Source organism: Muntiacus reevesi, chromosome 13, assembly GCF_963930625.1.
Source record: "Muntiacus reevesi chromosome 13, mMunRee1.1, whole genome shotgun sequence".
In the NCBI taxonomy this organism is placed as follows: domain Eukaryota; kingdom Metazoa; phylum Chordata; class Mammalia; order Artiodactyla; family Cervidae; genus Muntiacus; species Muntiacus reevesi.
In genome coordinates this window covers 65401222-65417367 of record NC_089261.1, presented here as the reverse complement: position 1 = coordinate 65417367, position 16146 = coordinate 65401222, and the positions used below count along the sequence as shown (strand labels likewise).

Genomic DNA, 16146 nt, shown 5'->3' with positions numbered 1-16146 from the left:
TATTGCCTGGGAAATATCATGGACAGAGGAGCTTGGCAAGCTACAGTCTATGGGGTCACAAAAGAGTCGGATACAACCGAGCGACTAAACAACATATTAATTTACTTATTTCTTTGGCACATGTACTCACTACTTAACATAACTGAAAATTTTAGTTTCTTCTGAAAATCATCAATCCATGAAATGATTTAATTACTGAGCTGCAGCTGTTATTGAAGTATGTAAGAGTGGACATGTTCTGCTCCCAGCAGAGCCCCAGTGAGGGACGAGAGTAACTTACTGAAATAACACAATCTAAAGGACAGAAGCATCGTCTTCTGGTCACTGTCACTGTTTCCAAAGGCAAATCACACGTCCTCTCTTTTTCCAAATACTTGTTTCTTATTCTCAATTATGAAGAGGCAGAGATATGAGGTACCGCAGCAAACACGTTTAATAAGAATACAAAATTCACACCAGAGGCACATTCTGGGGAATGTAAATGAACTATCACAAGTAGTAATTCTGCTGGAAGAACAAAATAAGGCTCTCTCAGAGTACAAATATACAGGAGGGAATGATTAAAAATAGGTTTATGATTTACAGTCACATTAAACTGTGTTAAGCATTGAAAACAAGCATATTAATTAAAAAACCAGCTAAATGGCATTTGAACATATATAACAAATCTTACAGTCCATGAAGTTCTGGTATAACAGTAATTTTAAGTACTTCATTTCAACACAAAAGAAATAAACAGGTGAAGAGATGTATCTCAAGATATTAATTTATGTCTATGACAAAAATCAACAGAACTTATACTGAAAAAGGGTTACATTACTGATAAAATCACGCAGAAGGCCATACACAGAACCAACAGTGCTGAGCAACCGAAACAGCACAGGCCCTTCCAGCCCCGCCGTCTTGCTGCAACCACACTGACCCACAGTCCTTTTCCCCTACTCAAAGGCAAACAAGTCCTTCGTCTTCCCCTTTCGCAAAAGGAACAAGGAAAATCCAAATGGCAAATTCAGAAGTTGATTTCTCCATAAACCTTAAACGTGGCTTAATGAATATAAAGAAATTCAACATTTATACACAGTGCTCCTTTCCAAGGAAGGAACAGACACATCAAACATTATCTGAAAGGGGCTTCTTTATGGATTTATGTACATTGGTTGAATGAGAACTACTGTATCTGAGAAGGCACATATCTGTGATTTAAGGCTTAACCGGTATTGTTACATATGGAAGTCAATGAAAGCTGTCTAGGAATTCACTTCTGTCAAAATGGAATTTACCCAAAAACTAGCTTTCTAATAAGCACAGATTTTTTACTCTAGAAACCACTGAGAATTTCTACTCCCAGATCCACCTGTCAAAAAAATTCTCTCAAGCAGGTTTCATTATGAATCAAAAGAAATTGCTAACAGAACTGCTCCATGACTTTGGGTAATGCAAATTCTTAAGTTCAAAAGCCTCAAAGAAATGACAGTGTGATTCCTGTGTCTTGAAGAAAAAGTCTAAACAAAATTACAATGGTAGAGATTCATTTTTAAAAAGGTATCTGCCACAACTCCACAAGCCAATCAGTCATTCATCAGAGCTGCCGCCTCTGTGTGGGTGCTGCAGGAACACCATATAATATTACTCTGCAAAATAGTCTCTTTTTCTCTTTAAGACAATACATGAAAATGACTCTCTTAAAGATGTTTAATATACTCTTATATAAAATATCTGATGTTGATACAAATCATGTAAACCTTCCTTTGGAAAAGTTACAACTGGTCCTCATTTGCAGGACCAAAAACCTTGAATTTTTATCTTGTCAGTGCAAATCTATATTAGGTGTTTTCAAACTAGAGAAATAGCCATCAACCCTCACAATACAAAAGGATTTCTCAAAAAGGAAGATTATTGTGTTCAGGTTATAGAAATTATGTTTACATTAAAACCACCCACCTCCCCATCAAATTTAACAGCTCAATTGTTAAAAGTATGAAAAAGGGAAAAATTAAAGCTGTTTGTGCAAGAATCACTACAATGGTTGTCACCCCTCCCCTCTTCCCCCAACTCTGCTTAATTCTTACTAGGTTTGTTTAGAAATATAACAATGTGACTTTCTCTTTGTTTCCAGGTGTGATTTTACTGTTCTTCAAGCCAAGACGGGGCGTCAACTCCAGGGGTTTTCAATTTGATATGGAACTGTTTAAGTGTCTGTTCAAGCTGCTTCTGATTCCCAGCAAAGTAAGCGGCAATGGCATTGTGAAAAAGGACCAGCTGATTGTGTAATACTTTAACCTGTGAACAGAGGAGAGTTATTAACACCAATGACAATAAAATATAAGGTAATTTGTTACATGTCTTAATGAAAGAGCATATCTCTTCCGGAGGAAAAGTTGTTTTGATGAAATATTTCACACATACCAACAGTACACTGTTTTACAAAGTCACTGAGCCTTTCATAGTTTTTTAACTTCCCTGAAGGGAACAGATCAGTTTAATAAGATGCTAACCATATTCAAACATTATTGAGCATACCTTAATTTAAAAGTATCAGTAGGTCCCTCTTTAAACTAAGTATGTTCAAAGTCAAAGAAGCAAAATTATATATAAATAACTACTATATGATACATGATCTGTGCCAAGTATGGACATCATTAAGGCTACACTTTAAGTGAAAACTGAGTATTTAAAATGCTGAATACTTTTAAATACTGCTGTTCTCTGCACAGATTGAAGAAATGGTGGCAAGAGCCGCCCCAAAAGACCATTTACTTAAAGTTCATATGCCTCTCAGTTATTTTCAACTGCGTATTACTTCGAATGATATGAGTATGTTTTAACCAGGTAACACTATTTCTATGACTCTTCTATTTAAAGATACCAGCAAAATATCACAAAGATATTATGAATGAAGTGTTTCCTTAAGTCTTATTTATAAGTTCAAACTGTTCAACAATAAAGTATAAAATTTACCCATCCAATGCAATATTTACTAAAACTGCCTTTTAATAATTTTTAATGATGTAAAAACATCTGATATATGATGTTAAGTGAAAAAATAGGATATAACATATATGATAAGATGTCTGTATTCACTATTAACACACATGCAGTCTCTAGCCATTTGTCTATGTACCTCTATAAAGGAAAACACTTAATATATTTATATTGGATAGTTTTTATTTGTAAAGCCTTTATTTTTAAGATTAAAATATTGTAAAAATGGCATATGCTCAAAATTATAAAATCAAGTCTCCACTCTGCATTTATTCCTCTCCTTCCCACCCAAGAGAATCACTGTTAGCATTTTATTGTGTACCTGTTGAGAAATTTTTTAGGGTTATATACAATATTTAAAAACATAAATGGACTGTATTATGCACACTTAGGGCTTCCCTTGTGGCTTAGAAGGTAAAGAATCTGCCTGTAATGGAGGAGACCGAGGCTTGATCCTTGGGTGAGGAAGATCCCTGGAGAAGAGAATGGCTACCCACCCAAGTATTCTTGCCTGGAAAATCCATGGCCAGAGGAGCCTGGCAGGCTACAGTCCAAGAGGTTGCAAAGAGTTGGACATGACTGATTAACACTTTCACTTTCTATACACACTTTCAGTAACAGATTTTTAAAGTATCTTAGAAAACTTTTTATTTCATTCACTTATTCATTCAACAGAGATTAAGTATCTTCTAAATACCAGGTACTGTTCTAGGAGATACAGAAAAACATTCCTTCCCTCTCAAGCTTACATTCTTTTTTTAAAGAATTTGTTTATTTTAATTGGAGGCTAATTACTCTACAATATTGTAGTGGTTTTTGCCATGCATTGACTTGAATCCACCATGGGTGCACATGTGTTCCCCATCCTGAACCCCCCTCCCACCTCCCTCCCCATCCCATCCCTGAGGGTCATCCCAGTGCACCAGCCCCGAGCACCCTGTCTCATGCATCAAACCTGGACTGGCGATTCGTTTCATATACATGTTTCAATGCCATTCTCCCAAATCATCCCACCCTCGCCTTCTCCCACAGAGTCCAAAAGTCTGTTCTATACATCTGTGTCTCTTCTGCTGTCTCACATACAGGGTCATTGTTACCATCTTTATAAATTCCATATATATGCATTAATATACTGTATTAGTGTTTTTCTTTCTGACTTACTTCACTCTGGCTCCAGTTTCATCCACGTCATTAGATTTGATTCAAATGCATTCTTCCAAGCTTACATTCTTAAGGGATTGGAAAGGTAGGAGGCAGGTAAGAAACAAAATAAGTACTGACCCCAGGGAATGAATAGCTCAAGCCTAACATTCAGGGCATCTGAAGCTGCCGATTCAACTTAAGCTGTTTAAAAAAATAAAAGGGATTTTTTTCCTTTTTCTCTGACAAAGATAAGAAAGCTTCTGGCAATGAGATAGTTTAACAGGGCCAGATAGCATGAAATGACGACAACTAAAAAATACCTTGAATTCATCTGGTCAGAAATTTAAGGCCTGCAACCTTCCTAAATGAAAGGCTTTGGTACCAGGTACAAGGATAACACAAAACCTTTGACACTGTGTATCAGGCACTGGACTAGGGATACAAGAATACAAGGATAACTGAAGCGGAGGGCAGTGGAAAATGATGATTAATATGATAAACGGGTAGTAAAAGTACATCTTGTTAGCTTAAAAAAAAAAGGCACTTGTGGGGATAGGAGGGTATTTTCAAGAAAGGTTGAAAGGGAACATTGGGATGGCAGAACTCCAGCTTCCCTGGCCCTCTGGTTCTGAGATAAGGGGGATGTTGACAGATCTCCACTCAGGGGCAACTATTCAGGAGACAGTATGATCATAGGAAGTGCAGGTTCCCAGAAGGCAACTGGGATGTCCTGGTGGCTCAGACAGTAAAGAAGCCACCAGCAATGCAGGAGACTCCGGTTCGATTCCTGGGTCAGGAAAATCCCCTGTAGAAGGGACAGGGTACCCACTGCAGTATTCTTGCCTGGAGAGTCCCCATGGACAGAGGAACCTGGCGGGCTACAGTCCATGGGGTCACAGAGTCGGACACGACTGAGCGCCTGAGCACAGAGAAGGCAATCAGGAGGTGAGCAAAGCATACCATTATAATAACTTACAACAGTGGCTCCGATCAGCCCTCTCAGTCCACACCCTTGGGGAGGTTGCTGCAGTGACAATGAGCTCAGCTATAAAATTCGGAAAATGAGGCCTGATACACAAGTGCCGGCCATGTGGGATCACTGCTGCTGCAGTGTGAGGAAGCCCTGTCTAGCCTCCCTCCTGGATGAAAGCCCACAGGGACAGAGGTCCAATGGCTCCAGCTGCTCCCAGAGCCCAGCAGGCCTTCCAGCTGAAAGCCACCAGGCCACTGTGGGAAATAATAGAGCTCTAGGTCACTAAGTTGTGGGTGTTTTTGTTAGGCAGCAAAAGAGGTGCATCCATGAAAAAGATTAAGAATGTGCTCTCCTAGTCCATGGGGTCGCTAAGAGTTGGACACGACTGAAAGACTTCACTTTGACTTTTCACTTTCATGCATTGGAGAAGGAATCGGCAACCCACTCCAGTGTTCTTGCCTGGAGAATCCCAGGGACGGGGGAGCCTGGTGGGCTGCCGTCTATGGGGTCGCACAGAGTCGGACACGACTGAAGTGACTTAGCAGCAGCAGCAGGAATTAATAAGGGTTTAGAAAACACAGTGAAAAGGAGGAAAATCAGAGGCAGAATGACAGGCCTGCTGCTGCTGCTGCTGCTGCTGCTAAGTCGCTTCAGTCATGTCCGACTCTGTGTGACCACACAGACGGCAGCCCACCAGGCTCCCCCGTCCCTGGGGTTCTCCAGGCAAGAACACTGGAGTGGGTTGCCGTTTCCTTCTCGAATGCATGAAAGTGAAAAGTGAAAGTGAAGTCGCAATCCATGGACTGCAGCCTACCAGGCTCCTGCGTCCATGGGGTTTTCCAGGCAAGAGTACTGGAGTGGGGTGCCATTGCCTTCTCCGAACGATAGGCCTAGGAGGAGGAAAAGCTAATAAGCAGGGTGGTTGCGATACATGAGAGAAATTAAGAGAGAAAGCAGCTGTGGAACAGACACTCAAACAAGGAAGGCAAACCTGACATAGATAGAACAGGGCAGCTACACAGGCAGCTGGAGAAGTCCCAACAGGGATTACAGATAGAGGGAAACCTAGGGAACTTTGGGAGACCGCTGTAAGTCAATAATCGCTCAAGAAAGCTCTCAGAACACCGCGGAACAGAGCGGCTTGCTTAACCATGAAAGCACGAGATATGCCCCAGGTCATCAAGTGAAAGAAAAAATGCTAACATCCTTCTGCTGATGTGAATAAGTGCTATGATCATCACAGTTTGACCTTGTAGGGCCAGACACTCTCCTGCAGGAAACTATGGGGGTGCTAGGGACGTAAGCCTGAGGTCTACTGAAGAGGGCAGTCTTTCCCCACCCCCACTTCCCTTTGCTTATAAAAATGCAGCTGCTTAACTCTGGGGCACAGGCCTCCTGACTGCCTGACCGCATCTCTCACAAGCATCCTGTGATCTACTTCTCGTGTATCACTCTGCCTCTCGCTGGGTTCCTTCTGCACTGAGACACAAAGAACCTGGGCCTCAGTAAGTCCAGTCACCAGGCGAGCGATTCTAAAAGAACATGGGTTCAAGTCCCAATCTGAGTCACATGGTTTCAAAACTGCTACTAACCAGCCTCAAGACCTAAGTGCAGTTTTTGAGTAAATGGAATACAGATTCTTTCATAACTTTTATTTCCAATTTTCTGGCAAGCCTTGCATTAGGTATAGTTGATACTGGGCACAGCCTCCCCAAATTTGCATTTGTTATTCATCTAGATCATCAGTAAAACATCCCTATTACTAGTACCGTTCTTTCATAGAGATTACCAGAGGAGCTCTGGAATCAGGAAGCATGTGGGCCAGGCCCGGCTTTCCAGGGGTACCAGGCACAGGGTCCTTCTAACTTCACTGGCCAAGGTCTCTATCTGTCCGTTAGGGCCGCCGTCACCGAGAACCGTGTTTGTTGTGCTGCCGGAAGGTTAAATGAAATGAGATGCTACCTAGTACAGTGTCTGACACAGAGTAAGTACTCGTTCGATTTCAGTGGAATCTAAATTTACCTATTTGACGGTTTAAACCTCCACATGACATTCACTTTTTTTAGTGAGATAAAATTTCCTTTATTTAGAAACTATTGATTTGGAACTTGTAAGAAGTAAGAATGTGATCCTGTGATTTGTAATAAGAAATACATACTGTGTTCTGGTCCCATTCTAGGCACAGAGCTCCTAAAATCTGTTAATCTCCTAAGTGATAGGACCCAAGGAGGCATCTTTAGTTGTAATACTTGGTCTCTGGTTCAGTTCCTGAAACAGTCCCAGAGCTATTAAAGGTGAAAGGAGTGTCTTTTGTTATTCACAAGCACTTGTCAACCACACCAGACTTTATAAGATTCCTGGAAAGCCCCTAGATAACCATAGCTTGAGACTGGTTGCCAGGGGAACTAAATTGTGATTAGGTGGGAATTTTCACCCTCACCCCCCAACCTCTGGACAATTATTTAATCAGCCGTGCCCACACAATGAAGCCTGTGTGAAAATCCCTACAGTATCGGTCTGGACAATGTCTGGGCCGGCTGACGCAGCCACAAACAAGGAGGGTGGCTCCCGCCAAACCCCGTGGGCACAAGAGCTGGTGTTCAGAGCCCTCCCACACCTTGCCCAGTGGACGTCTGCATCTTCAGTGCTTCTGTGATGAGCCGGGGGTGTAATAAGGAAGCTGTTTCCTGAGCTCTGTGAGCTGCTCTGACAAGGACTGAGGTTCCTGAGGGGCTCCTGGCAGCTGATCGGTCAGAGGCACAGGTGATTCCCGAGTCCCCACCGTGTGTGCAGGTGGGGCTGCGGGGGGAGCCACAGGGTCAGAAGTCAACTGAACTTTAGGACACCCCACTAGTGTCCAGAAAACCAGAGAACTGTCTGTGTGGAAGGAAAATACCCACATACAACTGATGCCAGAAAAGTGCTGTAAGTGAAACCAGAATCTGAGTTTTCTTCCTTTTCAAAGCTAGAAAGTGATGTGACATTTACCAGAGCACAATGAAAAAAAGGTGTGCACTAAGCAAATCAATTTTGTTGACAAGAGTGCATGGACACTGCACCCTTTACCCACAATGCCTGCCTTGACAAGGCCTTCAGTCCAAGGGCAGAGATGCTGTAGAAGGAATTCCTCTGCCTGACGGATCACCTCAGAAGAACCTCTAAGGGTCCCTCTATAACCCGATGATTCTGTACTTCTGAAATGAACACATTTTCCAAGCACCAAGGAGGCACTTAATTTCTTCCTACCTATCCTTTGGTTAACAACATTCATGTTAACAGTATTACATTAAAATTTTGTTTAAACATTCTTAATACAGACTTTAATTCATATTGATCTCCTTTTCTATGTCTAGATAGAAAAGTTTTGCATGGCAACCACTTTTAAAACAAGCTTTAAAATGAAAGCTGATTTGTCTAAGTACCTACTAAGATAAGGTCAAATTATTAAAGTTATAACCTGGGTTTACCTTACACGAGTGGAGTTTGATTTCAGGACCAAACCTCTTTCCTCTAAGCCACTAGAGTCTATGAAAACTTGTTGTTTTGTCACTAAGTCACATTCAACTCTTTTGCAAACCCCATGGACTCAGCCCGCCAGGCTCCTCTGTCCCTGGGGCCTCCCAGGCAAGAGTACTGGAGTGGGCTGCCATCTCCTTCTCCAGGGGATCTTCCCGACCCAGGGGCGGAACCTCACTGGCAGGCGGATTCTTTACCACTGAGCCACCAGGAATGCCACCATGAAAACCACAGCTAGAACAAAAGACGTAAAACAAAATATTACAGGCTAGCTCTCACTTGATTCCTATCTGCGTAAAAACGTTTTCCAAAACTGACCTGTTCTCAGTCACCTCTGCCAATGTGACTGAGTTCCAGATCTCTTCTGGAGAACAGACTGTCAAGGACTGGTCAGAGGAGAGCTCTGAGGGTAGTATACTTGGACAGAAGGGTGGGAAAGTTTCCAGGTGACCTTAGGTATCAAAGAACTTCTTAAAGATAAACAAGCATAAGTTATGAAGAAGAGACTGTTAAATTCAGTTACTTTGAAGTCTAGAATTCCTATTCACCCAAAGACAGTGAAAGTAGAAGCTACAAAGTGGGGAAAGCGGTCTGCATTACAGGCTCTGACAAAGGGTACATATGCCGAAAACGTGAAGGACACCCACACACCAACAACCCGGTCAAAAGGAGCAGATAACATGGACGTGCATTTTACAGAAGAGGAAACAGAAGTGGCCAGTTAAATATGAAAAGACATCAGCCTCACAAGAAAATAGGAAAATGCACATTAAGACTGATATGAGATGTTATTTTTTATCTTCTACGATAGGAAAACTTAATAGCAATTCTTGTACATTGCCAATTGTTGTATAAATTTGTAGAACTACGTTTGAAAAGAATTTGGCATTAACAAGTAAAATTAAAGATGCACATACCCTATGGAACAGCAATTTAACTCAAAAAAACATGTCCTAGAAAAACCTGCACATGTGTTCCATGAGACATGGGGCTTTCCTGATGGCTCAGATGGCAAAGAATCTGCCTGCAATGCAGGAGACCTGGGTTCAATCCCTGGGTTGGGAAGATCCCCTGGAGGAGGGCATGGCAACCCACTCCAGTTATCTTGCCTAGAGAATTCCACAGACAGAGAAGCCTGGCAGGCTGCAGTCCACAGGGTTGTAAAGAGTTGGACACGAATGAACGACTAACACTTTTACTTCACTACACTTTTACATGAGACATGCACAAATATGTTCATAGCAACACTGTTTTTATTATAAAAATACAAGAAAACATCCCCAAATTTGTATTTACAGGAAAACCGATAAACTACAATTTCCTTGTGCAATGGGGATACTGTTAATATATAGGTGCGAAAATAAATGATCTCCATGTATCAACATGGATGGCTCTCAGGAAGATCAGAGAGAACAAAACAGAATACTCACAGCAGAATTCCATTTACATAAAGTTCGGAAACCCATGTAACTGAATGAGACATTCAAATGTAGTAAAACTTACAGAAAACCAACAACAATATGAAAAACTCAGAACAAGGGTTATAGAGGGAGCAGATGAGGGAAAATGAGATAAGGGCAAGCACCACGGAGGCTTCAGAAGTATTGACAGTTTTGCCTCTTAACCTGGGTGGTAGGAAAGTGGCTGCTATTTGTTGTCATTACTATTTATATCTTGCCTGTATGTTAAAACATTCTTCTGAATGTGTTTAACATTTTTTATTAACAAAATAAAGGAAAAGTTAAAAAAGATAATGTCTTCACTTTATATTCAGAGGAAAAAAAATATTGCACTTAAAATGTTACTTACATTCATTTACTCAGTAAATATTACCAGAGATTGGTATTAGGCACTACTCCAGGGGCTGGAATGCAAGCAAGCAACAAAACAAGACAATTCTCACAAAGTCTGTATTCTATTGAGGGAATAAAGAGATACACAGTCAGTAAGGTACACAGTGCGTCAGATGATGACACTTGCTACAAAGGAAAACAAAGCAGCAAAGGAGAGTGTGAGCTGTGTGTACAGGAGAGGTGCTGCAAGGTAGAGAGGACGGCTAACAACAGGAACAGATACATGCGGCGATCATTACAGCACTAGTCACAAGAGCCGAGAGCTGGAATCAACCTAACGCCCATCAGCACAGGAATGGGTGAAGAAGGTGTGGGACGCGTGTACAATGGAACATTACTATTATTCAGCCACAAAAAAGAAGAAAGAGTGCCATCTGCAGTAACATGGAGGGACCTAGGGATTATCATACTAAGTGAAGTCAGACAAAGACAAATATAATACGCTACAACGCGTGGAATCTATTTTTCAAAAAACAACACAAAAGATACATATTCATTTACAAAACAGAAATAAACTCACAGAGTTTGAAAACACACTTATGGTTACCAATGGAAATGTGGGCGGGAAGGATAAATGAGGAGTTCAGGGTTAACATGCACATTCTACCATGCACAGAATATTCAGGGAGCCAACAAGGATCTACTACAGCACAGGAAACCCTACTCAGGAATCTGTGATAACCTACGTGGGAAAAGAATCCAAAAAAGAATGAGTTTATGTATATGTGTAACTGAAGCGCTTTCTGTACACCTGAAACTAACAGCAAATTAAAAAAAAACAAAAACGAAAGAAGGCCAGAAGAGGTCTCACTAAGATGACCTAGCTCTCACTAAGATGACTTTAGGTCTTTGAATAAAGACCTAAAGTGAAAGGAGAGGAAAAGGAGAAGAGGAGAGTGAAAAAGCTGGCTTAAAACTCAACATTCAGAAAACGAAGGTCATGGCATCTGGTTCCATCACTTCATGGCAAATTAGATGGGGAAATAATGGAAATAGTGAGAGACTTTATTTTCTTGGGCTCCAAAATCACTGCAGATGGTGACTGCAGCCATGAAATTAAAAGATGCTTGCTCCTTGGAAGAAACGCTATGACCAGCCTTCACAGCATATTAAAAAGCAGAGACATTACTTTGCCAACAAAGGTCCGTCTAGTCAAAGCTATGGTTTTTCTAGTAGTCATGCATGGACGTGAGAGTTGGACTATAAAGAAAGCTGAGTGCTGAAGAATTGGTGCTTTAGAACTGTGGTTGGTGTTGGAGAAGACTCTTGAGAGTCCCTTGGCCAGCAAGAAGATCCGACCAGTTCATCCTAAAGGAAATCACTGAATATTCATTGGAAGGACTGATACTTTACAACGTATACAGAACTCAGCTCAAAATGGAACATAGGCCTAAATGTAGGAGCTAGAAACTATAAACCTTCTAGAAGAAAACACAGGAAAAAAATCTTAATCTTAGATTTGGCAAAAATTTTAAAACAGTTCACACAAAGAATTATAAAAAGAAAATAATCAACTGGACTTCATCAAAATTAAAATGTTTTTTCTCTTCAAAAGACACTGTTAATGGGCTTCCCTGGCGGCTCGGTGGTAAAGAATCCACCTGCCAACGTAGCAGACACGGGTGTGATCACTGACCCAGGAAGATCCCACATGTCGCAGAACACCTAAGCCTGTGTGCCGCAATTACAGAGCCTGTGCTCTAGAACTGCGACTACTGAAGCCCGTGTGCCCTGGAGCCCATGTTCTTGCAACAAGAGAAGCCGATGCAATAAGTCCTCGAACTGCAACTAGAGAGTAGCTCCCACTTGCTGCAACTACAGACAAGCCCGTGCAACAGCAAAGACCCAGCACAGCAACTCCCCCCCCCAAAATGAATTAAAAGACACTGTTATAAAAGTGAAAGGCAAGCCATATATTGGGAGACAATATTTGCAAAAGCTATTAGACAAAGAATTGATATACACAAAATATATACAAAATATTCTTAAAAATGAATAAGAAAATGACAAACAACCTAACCAAAAAATAGGGGAAAAGTCTGAACAGGCATTTCACCAAAAAACAAAACAAAAAACAGATGGGAAGTAAGTCCATGAAAAGATGACCAATGTCTTTAGTTATTAGGGAAATTCTGACTTAAACCAGTGAGGACGTGGAACAAATTGGCCTCTCATATATTATTGGTGGAAATGTCAAATGATACAACCATCTAGGAAAAGTTTGCCAATTTCTTAAAAAGTTAAACAGGCACCTACTATTCCCATGTTATGTGTACATACAGCCCAGCTATTCCACAACTAGGTACTGGCCTAAGAGGGATGCATGGTTGTTGTCGTGTAGTTGCTAAGCTGTGTCCGACTCTTTACAACCTCACGGACTGCAGCCCACCAGGCTCCTCTGTCCATGGAATTTCCCAGACAGGAATACTGCAGTGGGTTGCCATTTCCTTCTCCAGACCGAGGGGTTGAACCTGCATCTCCTGCTTGGCAGGCGGATTCTTTACCAGTGAGTCACCTGGGAAGCCCAAGTGTATGTATTTTGTGTGCATACCAATTTAAAAAATTTAAAAAACTGTGTGTAGCCCGACTGGGACTTTCCCAAATAGCTCAGTGGTAAGGAATCTGCCTGCCAAAGAGGAGACACAGGAGAGAGACATGGGTTCGATCCCTATCTGGGTAGGGAAAATCCCCTGGAGGAGGAAATGGTTACCCACTTCAGTATTCTTGCCTGGAAAATTCCATGGACAGAGGAGCCTGGTGGCGGACTGCAGTCCGTTGGGTCACAAATAGTTGGACATGACTAAATGACAAGCATGCACACACGTACACCAATTAAATAAAAAAGCAAAGGAAAAAACAGGACGTTAATGAAGCTTCATGACTCAATTATAGTATAAAACATAAAGACTATAAATCAATAGATTTAAAAATGAAACTAAATTAGAATGTCTCAAATAATCTTTCTAGTTTCTAATTCTCTCTAAAGCCACAAATCAATTCTGTTTATAATCAAGACATTCACCTTTGCTTGTAGAGTCTAAAGTAATACACCTCAGAGAATTCAAGAAAAACTGTCCCTAAAACATCATGCTGCAATCCTTACAAACTGCTATGTAACGAGTTTTGAATTTCTGCAAAAGCACACAAGTTAAATTTCCTTCACTAAAAATGCCACTAGGAACAAAGCAAATCTACTACAAATAAATCATTTATTCATTTTCTATTTTCTCTGTCCATGAAGTAGGTAATCTTTTTCTTTGCCCGTAGAGACTCTTGTTAACTGCAGAAGGAGGGTGATACAGTTGGATGAGAGTGACAGACTCAAGAAAACTGGGCTTCATTCCTGTTTCTGTCCCAAGTTTACCATGTGAACTCTCTTTTCACGTCAATAATGAAGAAACTGAGATTTAGGTGATTTTTATGGTTCCTTTCTACTAAAGGTTTCTGATAAAGTTGCTTTCTAAATAGCAGTATATATATATTTGGAAACTCAAAAGGCTCTGGAAAACCTTTCGTTGAAAGGCTTTCTTTCAGTAGAAAAACATTATTTCTATTTATTTTTAAGGACAGAAACTGGCACTTCGATTAGAGAAGAATTAAATTCAGCTGAAAGTTTATGTACAAGTTTATGAACACTCTTCCCTATTTTGAGTTATTAAGGTTTTCACACTAGTAACCTACTTGAGTCACAAAGTAATATTTCTATCTTGCTCTAATAGTATTATTTCGCTTTTCTTGTTTTCCAATTTCAGATGACCCTTGGCTCCTGGAATTACAGAGAAACTAAAAGCCTTCTGTATTTTTAGTGTGAAATTCCAATTTTTAGAAATAGGGTCTAGCTAATTATTGTTTTTTGGGCCACAAAAAATTCTGGGTTTGAATTTTAATTGTCAATGTTTTAGAACTGGAGAAGACAATAAAAGAGCACAGGGTTTGATTCACATACTAAACTGCAGACAACTCTTAAAACAATCTAGAAAGTTAGGAGAGAGTCAAAAAGAAAGTGGGAAGGGCATCAGACAATTTTCAGTTAGCCCTACTGATGTCGACACAAGTGTCCCCACTCTCTGACAGTCAACGAACCTAACAGAGAGACACCCTAAGGGAGCCTCACAACAGGGACATTAGCAGTATTTAGAATGGTTCCCCACCCCCAGCGAAACCTAATCCAGAAAGAAAAGAGGATGCTTTTTAGGGCTGAATTCTAATTTTCACAACAAAATGAGACAATATCCATTTTCACAAAAACATTCTTTTGGTAACTGTGAGAAGGTTGATGTGTAAAAGCATTTTAAAGTATTTACACTTCAGAAAAATTTCTGGTATAAAGAGAGCCTCTGGGGATTCTAAACTTTTCAATTATAATTATGGAAATAAAGTATAAAATTTCACTGTCACTTTAACCTCAGAAACTGTTTTATACCAAAACAGATAACTTATCTCACTTTTCTATTAGCACTGATTCTGTGTTATCCTAGTACAAGTTTTGATTCTGGTATGCAAATTTAAATAAGAATAGTAAGTTGACTCTTTAATCCAACCATTACTAACTCAAAAATAAAGTTAAATTAAACTAATAAATCAATTATCATAGGAATATACCTTCTAAATTAAATGAATTTAAAACAGAATATTTTGCTTTTGCATTTTTTTCTTGTAAACATTTTTTTTCTATTATTTCTCTACTTATTTTTGACTAATTTTAATTTGCACTAGGATATGGACTCATAGAACGTATTCAATGAAGCTATGATAGCTACAAAGAATCTTCAGGATATTCTGGTTATTAAACAAATATAAACCACTACCAATAGAGGGAAAAATTAAGAACTATTAGAAAAACAGCTGCAGTACAATTTTAAAGATAATTTTTGCAACCATTGTAATGATATTATGCTGTTCTCACTGTAAATAAGCAATTTTAACAAGACTCAAAAGCATTATTTTAAGTATTTGGTTTTTTCATCAGGTTCACTTTATAAAGGTCAGTCTGGGCAAGATTCTGGCTTCTCAATTAGAACTGACTTGGGGAGAGATGTGAAGAAAGTAAAATGAGGGGAAAAGATCAAACCCTATTTTTAGAAGGGTCAAAAAGCCATAATGCTGAAGGAAATATTTTAGGGTCATTACACTTTTTCAGTTTACTTCTACATTTGTGCTATGAAATCATGAGAAGTTATGAGCATACAGTATCAAAGAAACAGCCAAGAATTTTTGGTAGACTATTCTTTATTATAGTAGGTGACACTAACTTCTATGAAGCACTTTCTGTTCAACAGATAAATATGTTACCCTTACATCTGTTCTTTGAAATCTTCCATTTTCTCCATGTTATCATTAAAAAAAAAAAAAAAAAGACTCAGAAAGTTAAGTAATTCACTTAAGTTTTAGACATCTAGGAAGCAGATGGGATTTGGGGAACTTAGGAATGTCTATTCCAAGACTGGCTTCTTTCCCCTATTCTAACCTGCCTCTATTAATAAGGCAATAAGCATTTTAGAAAGCTTTTAAACAAAGTTTGAAATAAACAAAGAAAGGTTTAACAGATCAACTAAAGGAAGGGCAGTAATGTAGAAAAGATACTTTAACCTTCTTTCTGTTTTGTCTCTGGTCCTCAAGCTGCATGCAAACAGCCTCAGGACAAGGAACTAACACAGAGGCTGGAACAGCTAAAATTGA

General features: G+C 39.9%; 1 protein-coding gene across 7 annotated transcripts in view; it reads right to left on the bottom strand.

The window, feature by feature from the left end:
• Positions 1–415: 415 nt before the first annotated feature.
• The window catches only part of ARFIP1 (ADP ribosylation factor interacting protein 1), a 138410-nt gene continuing 122679 nt past the window's right edge, over positions 416–16146 (bottom strand). For all 7 annotated transcript variants that reach the window (XM_065904331.1, XM_065904328.1, XM_065904335.1 and 4 more), the window contains one exon: positions 416–2280. In XM_065904331.1, the coding sequence (XP_065760403.1) occupies positions 2125–2280 (156 nt within the window). In that variant the 3' untranslated portion in view covers positions 416–2124. The remainder of the gene's footprint in view (positions 2281–16146) is intronic.